At 42.9% G+C, this 18,303-nt stretch overlaps 1 protein-coding gene across 1 annotated transcript in view; it reads left to right on the top strand.

The window, feature by feature from the left end:
- Positions 1-13,635, top strand: part of MAPK4 (mitogen-activated protein kinase 4) — a 34,420-nt gene extending 20,785 nt beyond the window's left edge. Inside the window, exons 4-6 of the mRNA XM_081317799.1 lie at positions 5,334-5,495; positions 12,012-12,213; positions 12,777-13,635. Coding sequence (XP_081173925.1) covers positions 5,334-5,495; positions 12,012-12,213; positions 12,777-13,464 — 1,052 coding nt within the window. The 3' untranslated portion in view covers positions 13,465-13,635. The remainder of the gene's footprint in view (positions 1-5,333; positions 5,496-12,011; positions 12,214-12,776) is intronic.
- Positions 13,636-18,303: the final 4,668 nt, after the last annotated feature.

The raw sequence follows: 18,303 nt of genomic DNA, 5'->3' as shown, positions 1-18,303 counted from the left end.
TGCGCCCTGTGCGTTCCCACAGAGAGGGCCTCCTCAGGGTGCCACCGGTCAGAGAATGTCGATTGGTGGCCCCCAGGGGGAGATCCTTCTCTGTGGGCGCTCCGGAGCTGTGGAATCAGCTACCGGTAGAGCTCCGGATGGCGCCCGATCTTCGCTCCTTTCGTCGCGATCTCAAGACGTTTTTGTTTGTACAAGCCGGCCTAGCCTAATGGGGATTGGTGGGGTTTTTTATTTTTTGTATTCTTAATTTGATCTTTGGGGTTTTATAATTGTATATTAATTGTTTTAACTTGGGCAATCATTTAATCTCTTTTTAATGTTTGTATTTTGTATTTTACTTTTGCCCTGTGAACTGCCCTGAGTCCTCAGGGAGAAGGGCGGTATAGAAATATTATTAAATTAAATTAAATTAAATTAAATCTCCATTGTGTTTCTTGTTATTTCTTATAGGAATGTCCTCAAAAGTAAATTATTTACTGTATCATTTCAGTGTGATTCATCTACCAGAATTCTTAGTCAGTGTGGCCACCAACCAAAAGGTTTGAGCAGATCTGTTGTCTCAGAAGGTTTTAGTCACCGTGATATAAAAAAGACGTTGAGACTCTGGAAAGGGTGCATAGAAGAGCAACAAAGATGACTTTAGGGGACTGGAGGCTAAAACATACGAAGAACGGTTGCTAAATTAGGTATGTCTAATTTAATGAAGAGAAGGACAAGGGGGGAGATGATAGCGGCGTTCCAGTATCTCAGGGGCTCCCACAAAGAAGAGGGAGTCAAGCTATTCTCCAAAGCGCCTGAGGGCAGGACAAGAAGCAACAGATGGAAACTAACCAAGGAGAGAAGCAACCTGAAACTGACAGTGAGAGCAATTAACCAGTGGAACGGCTTGCCTCCAGAAGTTGTGGGTGGTCCAACAAGGGAGATTTTTAAGAAGAGATTGGACAGCCATTTGTCTGGAATGGTATTAGGGTTTGGATTTGAAGACACACACACCCCAGTACCCTTCCAACTCTGTTATTCTTTTATTCTGAACTGGCTAACTAGGATTGGAAAGATCACATCTAGTTTGGAGACCATGAAGATCCACTGTAAATTGCATACAAAAGGTTTTTTTTAAAAAAAAACAGTCAGAAGAAGAGAATAGCAAATCCTGTTTGTATTATGGCCAAAAAAATTGCACAGATATGTCTATGGTCACCTGGAGCCCAGCTGACTCAAAGAATACTCTCCTTTTTTATGGGCTTTTTTAATCATACACACATGAAAGTGTGGTTGCTTTTCTCCATCTAGTGGTGAAGATGGAAAGTGAGATTTCTGACTTGGTGCAGGAGTCTCCCAACTTGGCAACTTTAAGACTTGTGGACTTCAATTCTCAGAGTTTCTCATCCAGCCATGCTGGCTGGTGAATTCTGGGAGTTGAAGTCCACAACTCTTAAAGTTGCCAAGTTTGGAGAGCCCTGACTTGGCGTATTGGAAGCAACTAAACACATGTGACTGCAACATTATTATGCTACGATACATATATATGTTTAGTTCCAAGTATTTCCCTTTGGAGAATATAATGTGAGAAGGACCCATTACCATAAGAAGACCAGCATGGCATTTCTCTTTTGGGGGGGGGGGGAATGGGCTGCATTGGATGTTCCAAAAAGGAGGAGGAGCTAGAATGGAAAAGTGATTGGTGCCAGGACAAAAACAAAAATTAAATAAGTTTTGCTATAATTAGTCCGCAACTTACAACCATTCGTTTAGCAGCCCTTTGAAATTACAAGGGCACTGGAAAAAGTGACTTACTACTGGTCCTCACAACCATGATTGTTGCAGCATCTCCATGGTCACATGATCAAAATTCAGGCAGGCATCTACAGTGGTTGCTGCGTCCCGGGTGGATGGGATGGCCATTTGTAGCTTTCTCAGGCAGCTTCCAAAAAGCAGTGTCAACGGGGAAGCTGAATTTGCTTAGCGATTCATTTAGCAACTGCTTCGCTTTGCAATGGAAATCCTGTTACCAGTTGCAGTTGTAAGGTCTGACTGTACGTCCCAGGTGTTAAGTAGTTTTGCCATTGTGTCACATGAGAAATTTGGTAGCAATGATTGAAGGAGTTCCGCTGCCTCCATCCAAACCTTTTGGGGACCGTGTATCCCATTTCAGTTTGGGTATCCCGCAGTAGCTAAAGCAGGCCAGGAAAGGGCATCCCGTCCTGCCCTGCCCGTGCCAGCGGAGGCGGTGCGCTGCAGATCCCCTCGGCCGAGGAATTCCGGCTGTCGGAATCCAGGGGAACAGCCTCCTCTGCCGTGGCTCCTTCCCTCTGTGACATCTTATTTATTTATTTTATTTTATTACATTTATATACCGCCCTTTCCCTGAGGACTCAGGGCGGTTTACAGGGAATTAAAAACCAAAAATACAAAAGTTAAAACCAGTTTAAAAAAGATTAAATTTAACCCTGTGCAACTAAAACCCCAGTTAAAATAAATTAATCCTCAGCCTGGGCCAGAGAGCTCGAAGAGCCAGGTCTTCAGGCCCCGGCGGAATGAACGGAGGTCGGGGGCAGTCCTCAGCTCCACTGGCAGCTGGTTCCAGAGGGCAGGCGCCCCCACTGAGAAGGCCCTATCCCTAGGTGTTACCCGCCGGCAATCTCTTACCGGTGGGACCCTGAGCAGACCCTCCCTGTGGGAGCGCACTGGACGAAGGGCACTTGATGCTGGCAGCAGGTGTTCCCTCAAGTACCCCGGACATAAACCATGTAGGGCTTTATAGGTAATGACCAGCACCTTGAATTTCACCCGGAGGGCAACCGGAAGCCAATGCAGCTCGCGGAGTAGAGGTGTTACATGGGAGTATCGGGAGACCCCCATTACAACTCGCGCGGCCACATTCTGCACCAGTTGAAGCCTCTGAGTGGTCCTCAAGGGCAGCCCCATGTAGAGAGCGTTGCAGTAGTCCAAACGGGAGGTCACGAGCGCATGAGTAACTGTGCGTAGGGCATCTCGGTCCAGGTAGGGACGCAACTGGCGCACCAGGCGAACCTGGGCAAAAGCCCCCCTGGTCACGGCTCCTATGTGGTCTTCAAAATTGAGTCGTGAATCCAGGAGGACGCCCAAGTTGCGAGCCCTATCAACGGGGGGTAACACCTCACCCCCCATCGTTAAAGATGAAATAGTCTGGTTGACCCGAGATGCCGATATGCACAGCCACTCAGTCTTGGCGGGATTGAGACGAAGCCTGTTTCTCCCCATCCAGACCTGGACCGCCTCCAGGCACCGGGACATCACGGCGAGGGCATCACTGGGTTGGTTCGGGGTGGAAAGAAAAAGTTGGGTATCATCAGCGTACTGATGATACCCCACCCCGAAACCACGAATGATCTCGCCCAGCGGCTTCATATAGATGTTGAACAGGAGGGGCGAGAGAACCGACCCCTGAGGAACTCCACAAATGAGAGGCCTTGGGGCGGATCTCTGCCCTCCCGTCAACACCGACTGCGAGCGGCCCAGGAGATAGGAGGAGAACCACCGTAAAACGGTGCCTCCCACTCCCAACCCCCTGAGACGCCGCAGCAGGATACCATGGTCGATGGTATCGATGGTATCGAAAGCCGCTGAGAGATCTAATAGGACCAGGACAGAGGAGCAACCCCTGTCCCTAGCCCTCCAGAGATCATTCACCAGCGCGGCCAATGCAGTCTCCGTGCTGTGTCCGGGTCTGAAACCCGATTGGTACGGGTCCAGATAATCAGTTTCCTCCAGGAACAGAGGAAGCTGATGCGCCACCACACTCTCAACAACCTTCGCCAAAAAGCGAAGTTTGGAGACTGGACGATAGTTATTTAAAACAGCCGGGTCCAAAGCAGGCTTCTTGAGGAGGGGTCTCACCACCGCCTCCTTCAAGGCGGCAGGGAAGACACCCTCCTTCAAAGAAGCAGTTATTACTGCATGGAACCAGCCTCGTGTCCCCTCCCGGGCCGCATAAGCTAGCCAGGAGGGGCACGGATCCAACAAACATGTGGTGGTGCTCAGTCTCCCCATGATCCTGTCCACATCATCAGGGGAAACAGGGTCGAACTCAGTCCAGATAACATGCTCAAGACCGCCCGATTCCTCCACATCAGACTCTGCCCAGTCAGAGTCCAGACCGGTCCGGATCTGAGCGATTTTGTCCGCAAGATGATGACTAAACTCCTCGGCTCATCCCCGCAAGGGATCCTCCCTCACCTCCTGGTTAAGGAGGGAGTGAGTTACCCTAAACAGGGCGGCCGGGCGATTATCTGCGGACGCGATAAGGGCAGCAAAGTAGTTAGACTTCGCCGTCCTTATCGCCGCAAGATAAGACCTTATAATCACATAGGGCAGGTGTTACAGATATGTCCAAAGGGTAGTTCGATGGCGGTGAGATTGGCTCCCGTCCTCCTGACGTTTCGAAAGAGAGTCGGGACCTGGTTCCGACAGATGGCTTGGCCACCCAGTGGGGGAGCTTCATACTGGAGGTGGACGACTGATTAATGTTCAGCGCCATTTCCACCCCCACCCCGCCGTGTGTCCAGCCCCCTTCTTTGTCATCTTGTCGCCATGATTGTATCTGCTAATGTTGTTATCTGTTATTTTTTAGTGGATGATTTTAATGTTTTTCAGTGTTTTTATGTCGTAAGCTGCCCAGATCCCAAAGGTGCCTTTTCACAAGGCAACTGGACTTTCTTCAGAGCTGAAAAAGCTTCATGGATGAGAAGTGAAACATCTTCAAAGAAAAGCAAAGTCCAGTTGCCTTGTGAAAAAGCACCTTTGGGATAACTATGACCTGGATGACTGAGAATCTCCATAGACATTAAGCTGCCCAGAGTTGTTTGACATGAGATGGGAGATAGATAGATAGATAGATAGATAGATAGATAGATAGATAGATAGATAGATAGATATAGATAGATAGATAGATGCTTTGCACAATAGAGTCAACTCAGATGCAAACCTTCTCTTTGCTCGATGGCTGCATTATAAATAGCTCCATATTTCTGAAAGGTTAAGGTCTTCCGTGTTTGAGCCCTGGTGGCACAGTGGTTAGAACGCAATACTGCAGGCTACTTCTGCTGACTGCCGGCTGCCAGCAGTTTGGCAGTTCGATCCTGACCGGCTCAAGGTTGACTCAGCCTTCCATCCTTCCGAGGTGGGTAAAATGAGGACCCAGACAGTTGGGGACAATAGGCTGACTCTGTAAACCACTTAGAGAGGGCTGCAAAGCACGATGAAGCAGTATATAAGTCTAAGCGCTATTGCTATTGCTATTGATCTGTGGCGGTCATTCCCATGATGGGAACTACCTCTTTGTCTTGTTTGTTTAGGAAGCCATGAGTTGGAGCAGATGCAGCTCATTTTAGAAACAATTCCTGTTTTCCATGAAGAGGACAAGGAAGAACTTCTCAAAGTGATGCCAACTTTCATCAATAGCACCTGGGAGGTGAAAAAGCCCTTACGGAAGCTTCTTCCTGAAGTCAACAGCAAAGGTAAAGTGGCCTTGGGATTTGGTGGGCGTCACTGGGATGGGGTGATTAAATATCCTTATCCATTCTGGAGTCCATAAACACCATGCTCGCTTTCAGTGAGACTCCATAATTCTACATTCATTTCCCCAAAATAACAAAAAAGCTTCTTTCAGCGTAAAAAAGAAAAAAGTGAAAGAAATGATTGGTCCATTAGTGGGGGAAAGTGGCAAGAAGGTGATAAGCAACAGGGAGAAATCAGAACTATTTAACTCATGTTTTGCATTTGTCTTTACACAAAGGGAAAGAACACTCCAACCTATCAAAAACTGCCATAAAAAACAGAATAGAAACGCAAGTTAAGATAGGCAAGAAAATGGTAAGTGAGCACCTGTCCAGCCTAGACGAGTTCAAATCACCAGGACCAGATGGATTACACCCCAAGGTTCTCAAGGAACTGGCAGACGTGATCTCAGAACCACTGAACTATATTTTTCAAAGATCCTGGAGCACTGGGGAACTACCAGAGGACTGGAAGAGAGCTGATGTAGTTCCCATCTTCAAAAAAGGGAAAAAAATAGATTCAGGACATTACAGACCTATCAGCCTGACCTCAATACCTGGGAAGATTCTGGAAAAGATAATCAAACAACAAATCAGCGAACACCTTGATGCAAACAAAGTCATCACTAAAAGCCAACATAGGTTTATCAAAAACAGATCATGCCAGACAAATCTTTTTGCATTCTTTGACCAAGTGACAAAATTAGTGGACCAGAGGAATGCTGTGGATATAATTTACTTGGACTTCAGTAAGGCATTTGATAAAGTAGATCACAACCTACTACTTGATAAGATAGAAAAATGTGGGTTAGATAGCATCACCACCAGATGGGTTCGTAGCTGGCTGACAGGCCGTACTCAGCGTGTGGTCCTCAATGGAACCGCATCTACATGGAAGGAAGTGTGTAGTGGGGTACCCCAGCGCTCTGTTCTGGGCCCAGTGCTCTTCAACATCTTCATCAACGATTTGGACGAGGGGATATATGGGGAACTCATCAAATTTGCAGATGACACCAAGCTGGCAGGAATAGCCAATACTCCAGAAGACAGGCTTAAGATACAGGAGGATCTGGACAGACTTGAACATTGGGTGCTATCTAACAAAATGAAACCCAGTGGTGAAAAAAGTAAGGTTCTACATTTAGACACGAAAAACCAAATGCACAAGTATAGTATAGGGCAGGGGTAGGCAACCTTGGCTCTTTTATGACTCGTGAACCTCAACTCCCAGAATTCCTGAGTCAGCATAGCTATGAAGAGAAGGGCAAGGGGTGACATGATAGCAGTGTTCCAATATCTCAGGGGCCGCCACAAAGAAGAGGGAGTCAAGCTATTCTCCAAAGCGCCTGAAGGCAGGACAAAAAGCAACGGATGGAAACTAGTCAAGGAGAGAAGCAACCTAGAACTAAGGAGAAACTTCCTGACAGTGAGAACAATTAACCAGTGGAACAACCTGCCTCCAGAAGTGGTTAATGCTCCAACACTGGAAGTTTTTAAGAAGAAACTGGATAGCCATTTGTCTGAAATGGTAGGACTAGATGACCTCCAAGGTCCCTTCCAAATTATTATTATTATTATTATTATTATTATTATTATTATTATTATTATTAGCCACAGCTATTTTGAGAAATATTTTGTGAAGTGAAACCAGAGCTGTAGACTTGATCTTACAGTAACGCTGATAGAAAGATCAGAGAAAGGGCTTCCGGTTCCAGTTTTCGGCATGGCCAGATGCATGAGGGAATGCTCCCCTGGATTTCTTCATTGGGGGTCCCCTTTAAAGGGGTCGAAAGTCACCCTGGAGGGGTGACGAGCGGGGGAGAGGTCTCTCCAGTCAGCGGTAAAAGGGTGGCGGCCCTCCCATCATCTTGGAGCAACTCTCCGAACCAACAAAGAAAGGATCAACCACTCCCATGGCCCATCGTTTCAGCTGTTTCCTGCCAAAGCCAAAATTACAACAAAGCACTTAAAAGCACTTGAAAACTGGGTGAGAATTGCCTTCTTCTTTTCCTAATTGTCTACTTTTTCCTGCTAAAATCTCCTTGAATTTGCTTCCCCCAGCGAGAAGAAAGGTAAGGGAGCTTTTTTTCCCCCACCCTCCATAAGGGCGGCCTTTGATCACGCCGGGAGAAAAAAGAAAACCTTGAACAGAATAATACTATTTAATTTGACTTACTTCCTTTCTAGTTTTGGCGACCCAAAACTCCTATCCTTACAGAAACTGGCTATTCTGTCTATTTGATTTAAAAAAGGGAGAAAACAGAGAAAAGAACTACTTAAAAATTACTTAAAAGTACTCAAAACTGATAAATTTACTCTGTCTGAAAAAGATTTTAAGTATGCTGGGGACATCTTGTGGCCTTTTTGGCAAATAAACCTGTTTATTTTGGAACTGCCCTTGACATTAGCAGCTAAAGATAAAAACCTGAAACAGCTGGACGTGAACTCAAGGCTGGTGGAGGTGAACATTTACTGATTTTTGTTTAAAAATTAGCCTCCATAAGGACTATTTACCACTACTTCAAAATGGAGACTGATCAGCCTCATATATATATAAGCTCAAATTAGAAACAATCCATAAAGTTTCTGAGACGTTTATCTCCAGGCTAGAAAATTTAGGTGCCAACTCCAATTTACAAGTTGTAACCCAGACTTCAACTAAAGAATTTACAACTCAGAATATAACAAAACTGGAACAAATTACTACTGAGACAGAGACTGAGACAGAGGAACACAAGATACAACAAAATATTGAAAAAACTAATATAAAAAAATTTGACTCTATCCAAAGACAACTCTAAACATACAAGGAACTATCACTATGGCAAATAACCTTAAGGACCAACAGCAATTGACTCCATCAAAAGAGCCTATAACTTTAGAAGTATACTATGTGCAAGATAGTGATACTAACATAGAGGACGTGGAAGATCAACAAAGACAGTTTCCTGAAAGCCTGGATAGCTAAGCACTAATTACAAAATTGGATAATACTTCCATATTTTCTCCATTACAATCTTCAAAAACCTGTATTTGTTGAATATTTAATTCTTCTGCCAATGTATTTGATTGTTCTATTTCTTCTGTTAAGTTCTGTCCCAATAAAATATTAATTGTAGTCACAGTTTGAATTTGAGTTTGTTTCATCGAGATGCTTTCTAATTCTTTCCCAAAAGCTCTTATTTCATTGCCAGCTGTAGAAAGGAACTGATAAGTTTGGTAAGATATTTCCCACAAAGCCCAAATTTGTTTTTGAAACTCTTCCATTGTGAAAATTCACATCTGGTGTTCAAGGTTACTCTTATCTTGTTTTTCTTAAGTATTTTCTTGTTTTTTTTAAAGAGAAAGTCAGATTGCAATTTCAGGTTTAGCCACTGGGTGTCCCCCAAGTACTTTGGAAATTCTTTTCTTTTAGTATTTCTTTCTTTAATGTTTTTTTTAAAAGCACCCGTGGGCTTGTTTGCCGCCTTTTGAAGGGAGGGTTAAATTTCCCCCTCCCTCTCCACAGGGGGGAAAGTACTTAACAGCTTAATTAGGTGCAAAGAAGATGATTAAGGTATAAGAGAGGAATCTTACCCCTGTCTCTTCCACGCTGCTTTAATGTTGCCTGGTGGTAAGTTTGACTGGCTGTCTGCAGCCTAGTAACTGGCCATATTCCTATGGTTAGTCTTTCGTCCACCGGTACAAAAGGAATGCAGCCACTAACGGGGGGTTGCTGCTCCCCCACATTTCTGCAAAAGCCCCTTCTGTCTGGACACCCCTCCAGGATGACGCTTCGGTCCTTTTAGAACCCCCCCCCCAGCGATGCGAATCTGGACGTGGAAGATGGGAGCCGTCCTCCAGACGTTCATTGTCAGCTGTTGGCAAACCGGAAGTCTAGAATGTGTTTCTGTATCTATTAGGCTTATTTTAGACATTATAATTTGTGCACTGATGTAATGGAAATTTGGTTTATAGATCCCACGTTTGATGTTAAAAGATGTTTGATTATTCTATTTAAGAATTAAGAATTAGCTAAAATTTAAAACAGAATCTGGTTGTGTATAAATAGTTGTAGATTGATAAACATAGGCTGTGGTCCTGTCAGTAAGGTGTGATGTATTAGGATGTGGAACAGACAATGTTTATTAGGTAGAACATAGCTACTCAGGCACTGTGTATATGTTAGATGCTATATAATGAAATAAGGGAAATTTGGGTTGTGAATATTATTTGGGATGTTAAAGGCTAAATTTGAATAATATAATTAAAATCAAAATTAGATAAAATTTAATAGCAGAACATAGCTATATCTCAATGAAATTGAATTGACAATTTTTTTTAACTGACCATGCTATTTCTAGAAATTTATTAGTTTAAACTGGTTGTATGAAATGTTAAGGGAAATTGAGAAGGATGTTTTGATAATGTAACCTGAATTATGTACTGAAAACTCTGTTACTGAATCTCTGATTACCCAGTCACCATGATGCTTTCTAAATATGTAGGTTTTAACTGAAAAACCAATAAAACTTGTTTTAATAAAAAAAGGAAGAAAGATCAGAGAAAGATAGGAAGATCATTGGAAAAATTGATGTAAAAGAGGACATATATATAGTACAGAGAACTAGTACAGGTGGTCCTCGACTTACAACCATAAATGAGCCCAAAATTTCTGTGGCTAAGGAAGCCATTGTTAAGTGAATTTTGCCCCATTTTATGGCTTTTTTGCCACAATTGTTAAGTGAATTTGGCTTCTCCACTGACTTTTCTTGTCGAAAGGTCACCAAAGGTGATGATCACCTGACCCCAGGACATTGCAACTGTTATGAATGTATGGCCCACCTTTTAATGGGAAATCCTATGAGTGTGTGTGTGTATGCACACAAACACACACACACACACACACACACACTTTCCTTCTCCGAGCTGAGCTCAGTTTCTGGTGATCTCAAGGAGACATCCATGAAGTTATTAAACGGGCTTAAACATTTGTTTCTGAGTTTTTTTAATTGCTCCAAAGGTTATTTTATAAAGCACCTTGAGAACATTGTAACCTCAAACATCAGTGTGAAATGAATGTCAGCAAAGATTTTTTAAAAAATGTATGAAAGGTTCTTCAGTCATTCTAAATATGTGCCAGCTTTTTCATTATGCAAAAAATGAAAGCCAATATTCTTTAAAAAGCTTCTTTTTTAAAAAACAAACCCTGGAATATATATTTTTGCCTGCGATCTTAAGAAATTGTATTAATCAGAAATCAAAGGCCTTTTTTTGACATTTGATCAGTTCTTCAACAATAACAAATAGTTCCACATTAAATATCTGAAATTTGCAAACCCCCCCCCCCCCGTCTGCTTTTCCAAGTTAATGTTTTAAAAATATTTAAGTAACTTAACTGTGTTTTGCTGGTACAAAATAAAAGCCAATAAATAGAAGCCTAAGGATTTCTGAGAGTGTCTTGAGACCATGAAGCTCCAGTTTCAGAGCCATTTGCTCCCCAGTTGCACTATTAGTAAGAACCCAAAGACACTTATGGGAGGGAAAACTTCACTGAACACAATAAAACTTAATTTTGGGGAAAGCCAGTTTAGGACAGGGCTCGCCGTCATAGTGTCCAAACACTTATTTCCTTAGCTTCAGCGGTAACTCTTAATTTTAAAAGAACACAGGATTTTCCACCTGTCCAAAAGTCAGATTTCCTATTTAACATAATTGGAGCTGCTTCTGAATGAAGAACAAAGATAGTCCATAGTTAATGGATTTAGAGAGTAAGGAAAAGGATCTTGAGGGAGCTCTTCAGATCCCCTTGCCAAGGGAACAAGGAGTAATACATTTGTTGACGTTGAGGATATCCAGATAACATTTGGGAAGGGCAAAAGGCAGATCCAGGAGGAGGAGCTCACTCAGACCTGCAGGTTTCTCTTATTACAGCCAAGCTCAAGAAAAGTAAATTTAGCCTTCCAGTGCCGCTGATTCCCTAGTCTGGTCTACCTGGCAGGGCTGGCAATCTGTTCTCCCATTGCAGGAGAGTTTCTGTGTATTGTGCAGATAAAATACAGATAGTCCTCGACTAATGACCATAATTGAACCCAAAGTTTCTGTTGCTAGGCAAGACAGTTGTTAAGTGAGTTTTATCTCATTTTATGACCTTTCTTGCCACAGTTGTTAAGTGAATCCCTGCAATTGTTATGACATGGTTTGTTAGGTGAACCTGGCTTCCTCATTGACTTTGCAAATGGTGACCACATGACCTGGGAACACTGTGATCGTCATAAGTACATGCCAGCTGCCAAGGGCCTGAATTTTGGTCATGTGACCATAAGGGTGCTGCAATGGTTGTAAGTGTGAAAACCAGTCCCAAGTCACCTTTTTCAGTCCCGTTGTAACTTTGAACACTCACCAAACAAATGGTTGTAAGTTGAGGACTACTGGTGTTTCACAAGGCTGGGCCAGGGATGGGTGCTCTTGGCTTGATTATATATCTGCCTCTTGCAGCTATTGACTTTTTGGAAAAGATACTGACGTTCAACCCCATGGACCGGTTGACAGCAGAGATGGGCCTTCAGCATCCTTTCATGAGGCCATACTATTGTCCTGAGGATGAGCCTGTTTCCCAGCACCCTTTCCGGATTGAGGATGAGATTGATGACATTTTGTTGATGGAAGCTAATCACAGCCAGATGTCCAACTGGGACAGGTACATTTATTCCCTAGTGTGAATTGTGCAGGAACACAGAATGTCTGAGGACAGAATTCTATGCATTAGAAAACTTAGTTTGCTTTCTTCTTTACTTTTAAAATTTTAGAGTAGAATAGAGTAGAGTAGAATAGAACAGAACAGGAACAGAATAGAATCTCAGGGTTGAAATGAGGGGTCCTTGGTACTCTCTGAACTTGATTTTCTTGTAGACGTTTCACTACCCAAGCTAGCCAGTATGACTGAAGAAAACAACCAAGCTCAGAGGCCACCAAGGGCCCCTCATCTGCTTTTGTACTTTTCATATGGAACTGTATATCTTACTGATTTTAGTACAGAATGCAAATAATCCTTAAATGAGATGAGTCATTCCTTGGTACTATTCCAAGTTTCTGTCATTGTCTAGGGTAGGAACATCAGCCAAAGGGGTGCAAAGCTTTAAAATCTTTCAGGAAAAAAGTAAAATGAAAGAAGAAGCCCTCCAGCTGGTGATGGGAATATTTTACTAATTTATATGCAATTTTTAATTTGTGTCTAAGCCTGCAGTTATTTCAAATATACAGATATCAAGTAAGTTTATCCTCGGATTTGGAATGGCGACAAGAAAAATGCCATGATTTGGATGAGGTGCAACGGGATCCCCGCGCAGGATCTGAATCTATTGCCGAGGAAGCTCAAGTGGATCCACGCAAATATTCGCAGAGTAGTTCAGAGAGATTTTTGGAGCAATCGCATTCTTCAATGGACCAAACATTTGAAGGAGACTCTGGGCACTCGTGTGATTATAAGGTCGGCTCACCTTCTTACTTAGACAAATTGTTGTGGCGAGACAACAAGATTCACCATTACTCCGAACCCAAACTCATCCTAGACTTGTCCCACTGGAAAAGGGCATCTATTCCTCCCGCAGCGGAGATAACCCTAGAGGCGGAACCATCCAACCTTTTTCTAGAGATCGCGCAGTGGGTCACAAGCACTCAGACGGGGCTTGAATGTCCCAACGCTCTTCCGGAGATTCAGGAACGGACTTTGCCGTCTCCTCCTCCACGTCTCCTCAAAGAACCCAAGGAAGTCGACAAGAAAACTGACCCTCAGTTTGACTTGGATGTCTTCATTTCCAGGGCCTTAAAACTTTGCACAAAGCCGGAGGATCTGCCCGATAACAAACTCAAAGACATGAACGGAGCATGTCTAGCAGAACACCCAAAGGAAATTGTTCAGACAGAAGGATATCATAAAGAGAGGTGGTAAATAAAGGGATGGAAGTTGGCTTATAGTATCCATGGTTATTCTCTTCTAAAATTCAGTTTTAACACAGTGCCCATGTAGCAATGAATTGTAACCCAGGTTTGAATGCCCATGGAACTCATTGATTCCTTATCTGATAATTGTCGGGATGCCTTCAACTTAAAGGCAAGCACAATCCAAGACCTTGTTTTTCTGTGTCTTGCAAGCTAACCTAAAAAGTAATCTGGAGATGTGAATGATATACTGAGATTTTTATTACACTGCCTTAACGGTCTTGCCTTTGCCTGTGGACATCAGCTTTCAGTGCAGAAAAATCCTTAAATCCAAAGGAAGATAATTCTATGTGTATTTTTTTCCCCTGTTATGAGGATCATGAGGTACTAGAGACCTTTCTATGGAAAACCAGCTCCATTCGCACGAACAGACGATGCTTGCACGGAAAGATCCACTTGTGTGACTGGTGGGTGTGCAGACCCGCTGCTTGTGTAAATGGACCTGCATGCATGAGCGTACACTCCCACTGCTTGCACAGAACCATTCCCTCTCCCCGCCCCTCACCGGAAAGGTGGGAGACCCCTGAACCAAGAGGTACATGCAGGGGGTCATCTGCTACCTTCTTTCAATGGAAATGCCAGTCTCCCCATAATTAATCTTTTAGGTGCCCATCCAACTCCTTGTCCTGTCTTAATGAGGGTGGGTGAGTTAGACCAGTAAGTATTCTTTCAACTGTTTAAATTATAAATGGAAGGCAGCAATCTGCAAAGCAGAACACCAGCTTTTAGCATTATCCATGGTTACCAAGCCTCCTTAGGAAATAAAGATGATGTGTGGCTATGACCCAAAGCTTTACTTAGGTGCATATCCATAAAAAAAAAGTCAGGTCACCTGTTAAAATACATCCTCGGAATCTGAACAAGGTAATGCCACCAGCCTGTTGGACAGTCTGGATTTTTAAAAATTGCTGCTCTATCCATTCTCCAATTTCTGGTGGTCTCCCCTTGGTCTATTTTAATTTGCTTCAGTCTCCTTGCTTGATGGGGTACACACTGTGTCTGAATGTCAGAAATGTCGACCACTAAATGGCCTGTAAAGAGTCACTGTTTTCATCATCTCTTTGCTGGCCATTGGCCATCAGAGGTTTTGCAGCACAAACGTTGGAGTCCTCATTCAGTGACACATGGATGGGACTTCGCAATAAGACCAGGCTCTAGATCAGAGGTGGGGAGCGATGACTTGTGCACTTCAACTCCCAGAAACCACAGCCAGGTTGGCTCAGGAATCCTGGGGGTTGAAGTCCACAAGTCATAAAAAGGCCAAGGTTTCCCACCTCCCCCCTGGACTGAGTTGGGCCTCTGCCGAGAAGCCTGCAGGGTGGCAGCGAGGCAGAACAGTCTGGCCAAGAAGAGAGTCAGGAAGACAAACCAATACGTAGCTGTGCTCTGGGCTACTTTGCAAAGGGGTCTTCTTTCTTTTCACGACACTACAAGTAGTCCTCGACTTACGACTGGTCACTTAGCCACTGTTTGAAGTTTCAGTGGAGTTCAAAAAAGGGACTTATGGCCTAGATGCATTGATGCCCAATGTCCCCTAGGGTCATGTGACTGCATTTTGGCTGTTTGTCAGCTGGCCCGCACTTATGGCTGTTTGCAGCATCTCGCAGGCAAATGTCCTTAATTTATGACATTTTTGCCAGAAACAAGTTCACTTCGTTTCCAGCAAAAAAAACGCCCTTAAGCAAACAGTGGGTTCATTTAATGACTGAGGTATTCTCTTTATGAGTGGTGCATTCATTCAACGACCATCATTAAAAAATGGTTGAAAAATTGGGCATGATTATGTAGTGACCCACTTTACGATTGTCATGACTTACCACCGAAATTGCAGGCTCCGTTGTGGTCTTAAGTCGAGGACTACCTAAAAATGCAAATTTAAAAAGTTTAATACCAGAACAGTTAATGCTGCCATGACTGCTAGTGAAAAAGCCCCCCAACCCCCCCACACACAGACACTTGTGCATGTTTGAATGAATGGGGGAGAAGACCAGAGAATGTCTCTGCTTGTATAAGAGAGAGAATGTGTGAATGCACATGAGAGAGGGAGAAGTTAACAGGTTTGGTGAGTGCCCATCCATCTTTTCATTGATTTTTTTTTAGTTGGAGGTATATTTTGTAAAAAAAAAACCAACCAAAACCCCCCACCTATAGGCAATAGCCTGAGCTCTTAGACCAGGGGTCTTCAAACTTGGCCCTTTTATGACTTGTGGACTTCAACTCCCAGAATTCCTCAGCCAGCTTGCCTGGTTGAGGAATTCTGGGAGTTGAAGTCCACAAGTCACAAAAGGGCCAAGTTTGAAGACCCCTGTCTTAGACTTATATACCGCTTCAGGATGCTTTGCAGCCCCCTCTAAGTGGTTTACCCTTTCTTGTGTCATATCCTCCTTTCGTAGCATATTTTCTTGGCCATTCTTACATTACAAAGGGATGGAGAGCAACTTCATCAACCATTCTGTGATGTTTTTGTGTCCTGTGGTGTCTTCTCCAAATTCCAGAGGCTGCCACCATCCATAGAAGGCTGCTGTGTCCCATTTGTGTGAGATCCAGGGCTTTTTTTCTCATAGAACGCCCAGAACGGAGTTCCGGCACCTTTTTTGGATGGAACCTTGTAGGGTAGGCAAGGCAGGTTGTATGACATGTGTGAGTTCTGGCACCTTTTTCTTTTACAAAAAAAGCACTGGTGAGAACCTTAGTTTAAAATGTCATCTGGCAACTTGATAAAGTAGTGCACAATGCAAGTTGATCATTGTTATCCTGGTTTTCATCAAAATATGTTGAAGGTTTTTGTAGAATCAATGCAGACAGATAGCAAAAGGTGAATTCCAAATTTTAAGTGTAAATATTCAATTATTACGACATGCTCAATTTGTCTGGAAGTTGCTTCTCATACAGGCAGAAAGTATTTGACAAAGTGAGACTGAGGCTAAGGGTCTGAACGTTAGAGATGGTCTTCTAGTCTATCGTCTCTCAACCTTGGCGACTCTAAGATGGGTGGACTTCAATTCCCTGCTGGCTGGAGAATTCTGGGAATTGAAGTCCACCATCTTAAAGTCGCCAAGGTTGAGAAAGACTGGTCTAGTCGGAAAATGAATGTTCTGAAGTAGAAATATGTTTTGCACTGAGGCTGGTGGCTCTCTATCTGGCACACAGTTTAAGAGGTGCATTCGTAACAGTTTATTCCAAATCAAACTTTTTTTCTTTTGCCACAACTGTTTTGCACTGTGGTGTTACTACAAGGCAAAAGAACCAATTAAAATTTCAAAGAAACTCACATAATTAAATAAGCATACAATGAATCTGCTTCATTCACATTTTTGTGCATCTTATTAATTGATTGAGTTTAATGCATATATTGAAAAAGTTGTTTACTTCTACTTAATTGATTTTTTTTAGAAAATATTGAAAATCTGTAAATAATATGCACTTTGCTTTAAAAAACATGCTTGCATCTTTTTGAAAATTGATTTAATGTCTTTGGTTCAAATGAAAAAATGTAGTTTGCTGATTATTTAGCTTTTAAAACACACAGAAATTACTTCTGCTAGATCCATAGTTGAAGAAATATCTTTTAGCAGAAATATTCAAAATATGGTATGATTTCATACATCATTGGAGAAGTAACAGAAAAGAATAATATATTTTGCTTGTACTGTGACTTTTTTTATACTGTGGAACTGACATGGATATCCAAAACTTTCTTTTAAAAAAAAAGGAGAAAAATTCATTTTTTTGTTATGAGAAAGGAGGAATGTGTATAAATGAAGGAAAACTAAAAAGAAAGAATGGTACAATGTTTTATATTAATAACCAATGTTTCTAGCATCAGCCATTTTCTAATATAGTTACAATTTTAGCTTTGTGGCCTGGGTTGTTAACAGCATGTAGTATTTATTGGATCAGAATGAAAACCTAATTCTTTGCATGTCCATGGAGATTCTCAGTCAACCAGGTTGTGGTTGCCCCAAAGGTTGTTTTTCAAGAGGCAGCTGGATTTCCCCCCCCCCCTTGGAGAAGTTACGCTTCTCATCCAAGAAGCTTCCTCAGTTCTAACTGAATGGTGGAGGATGGGAGGACTCAGCAGTAAGAGCCATGGTGATGCAGTGGTTAAAATGCAGTATTGCAGGTTAAGTCACTGCCCGCTGCCAGGAGTTCGATCCTGACAGACTCAAGTGTTGATTCAGCCTTCTATCCTTTCGGGGTCAGTAAAACGAGGACTCAGATTGTTGGGGGCAATATGTTGATTCGGTAAAGCGCTTAGAGAGGGGCTGTAAAGCACTGTGAAGTAGTATATAAGTCTAAGTGCTCTTGCTATTAGAAAGACAAAGGCCACTCTTTTGAAGACAACAAAGTCCTCATTCTGGACAGAGAGGACTGCTCCTTTGAAAGAGGGGTCAAAGAGGCCCTCGCTCAACTGAGGAGGAGGGATACGACACCAAGTATCTCCTGTTTACACCACAGTCCTTTCAGCAGTTCCAAAGAGGCTCCACACCCATTTGCACTATTCAGCTGACCCTGAGGGCACAGATAAGCCTCCCAGTGTCCTCAGTGACTTTCAGAAAGAGTGCTAATGACCAGGTGACTGCAAGGAGTATAAATTCTTCCATCCTTCAGAGCTGAAGAAGCTTCTTGGAGGAGAAGCAAAATATATTCAAGCAAAAACAAAGATAGTCCAGTTGCCTTTTGAAAAAACACCTTTAGGACAATCATTCTTTGAAGCTGAACTGCATGTTCAGAAATAAAATATAATGCAATTGCTGAAAAAAGATACAGAATTACAGATGTCAGCACT

Source organism: Vipera berus (genome assembly GCF_964194415.1).
Source record: "Vipera berus genome assembly, chromosome: 2".
Lineage (NCBI taxonomy): Eukaryota > Metazoa > Chordata > Lepidosauria > Squamata > Viperidae > Vipera > Vipera berus.
The sequence above is the reverse complement of the archived record's forward strand: the minus strand, read 5'-3'. Positions and strand labels throughout refer to the sequence as shown.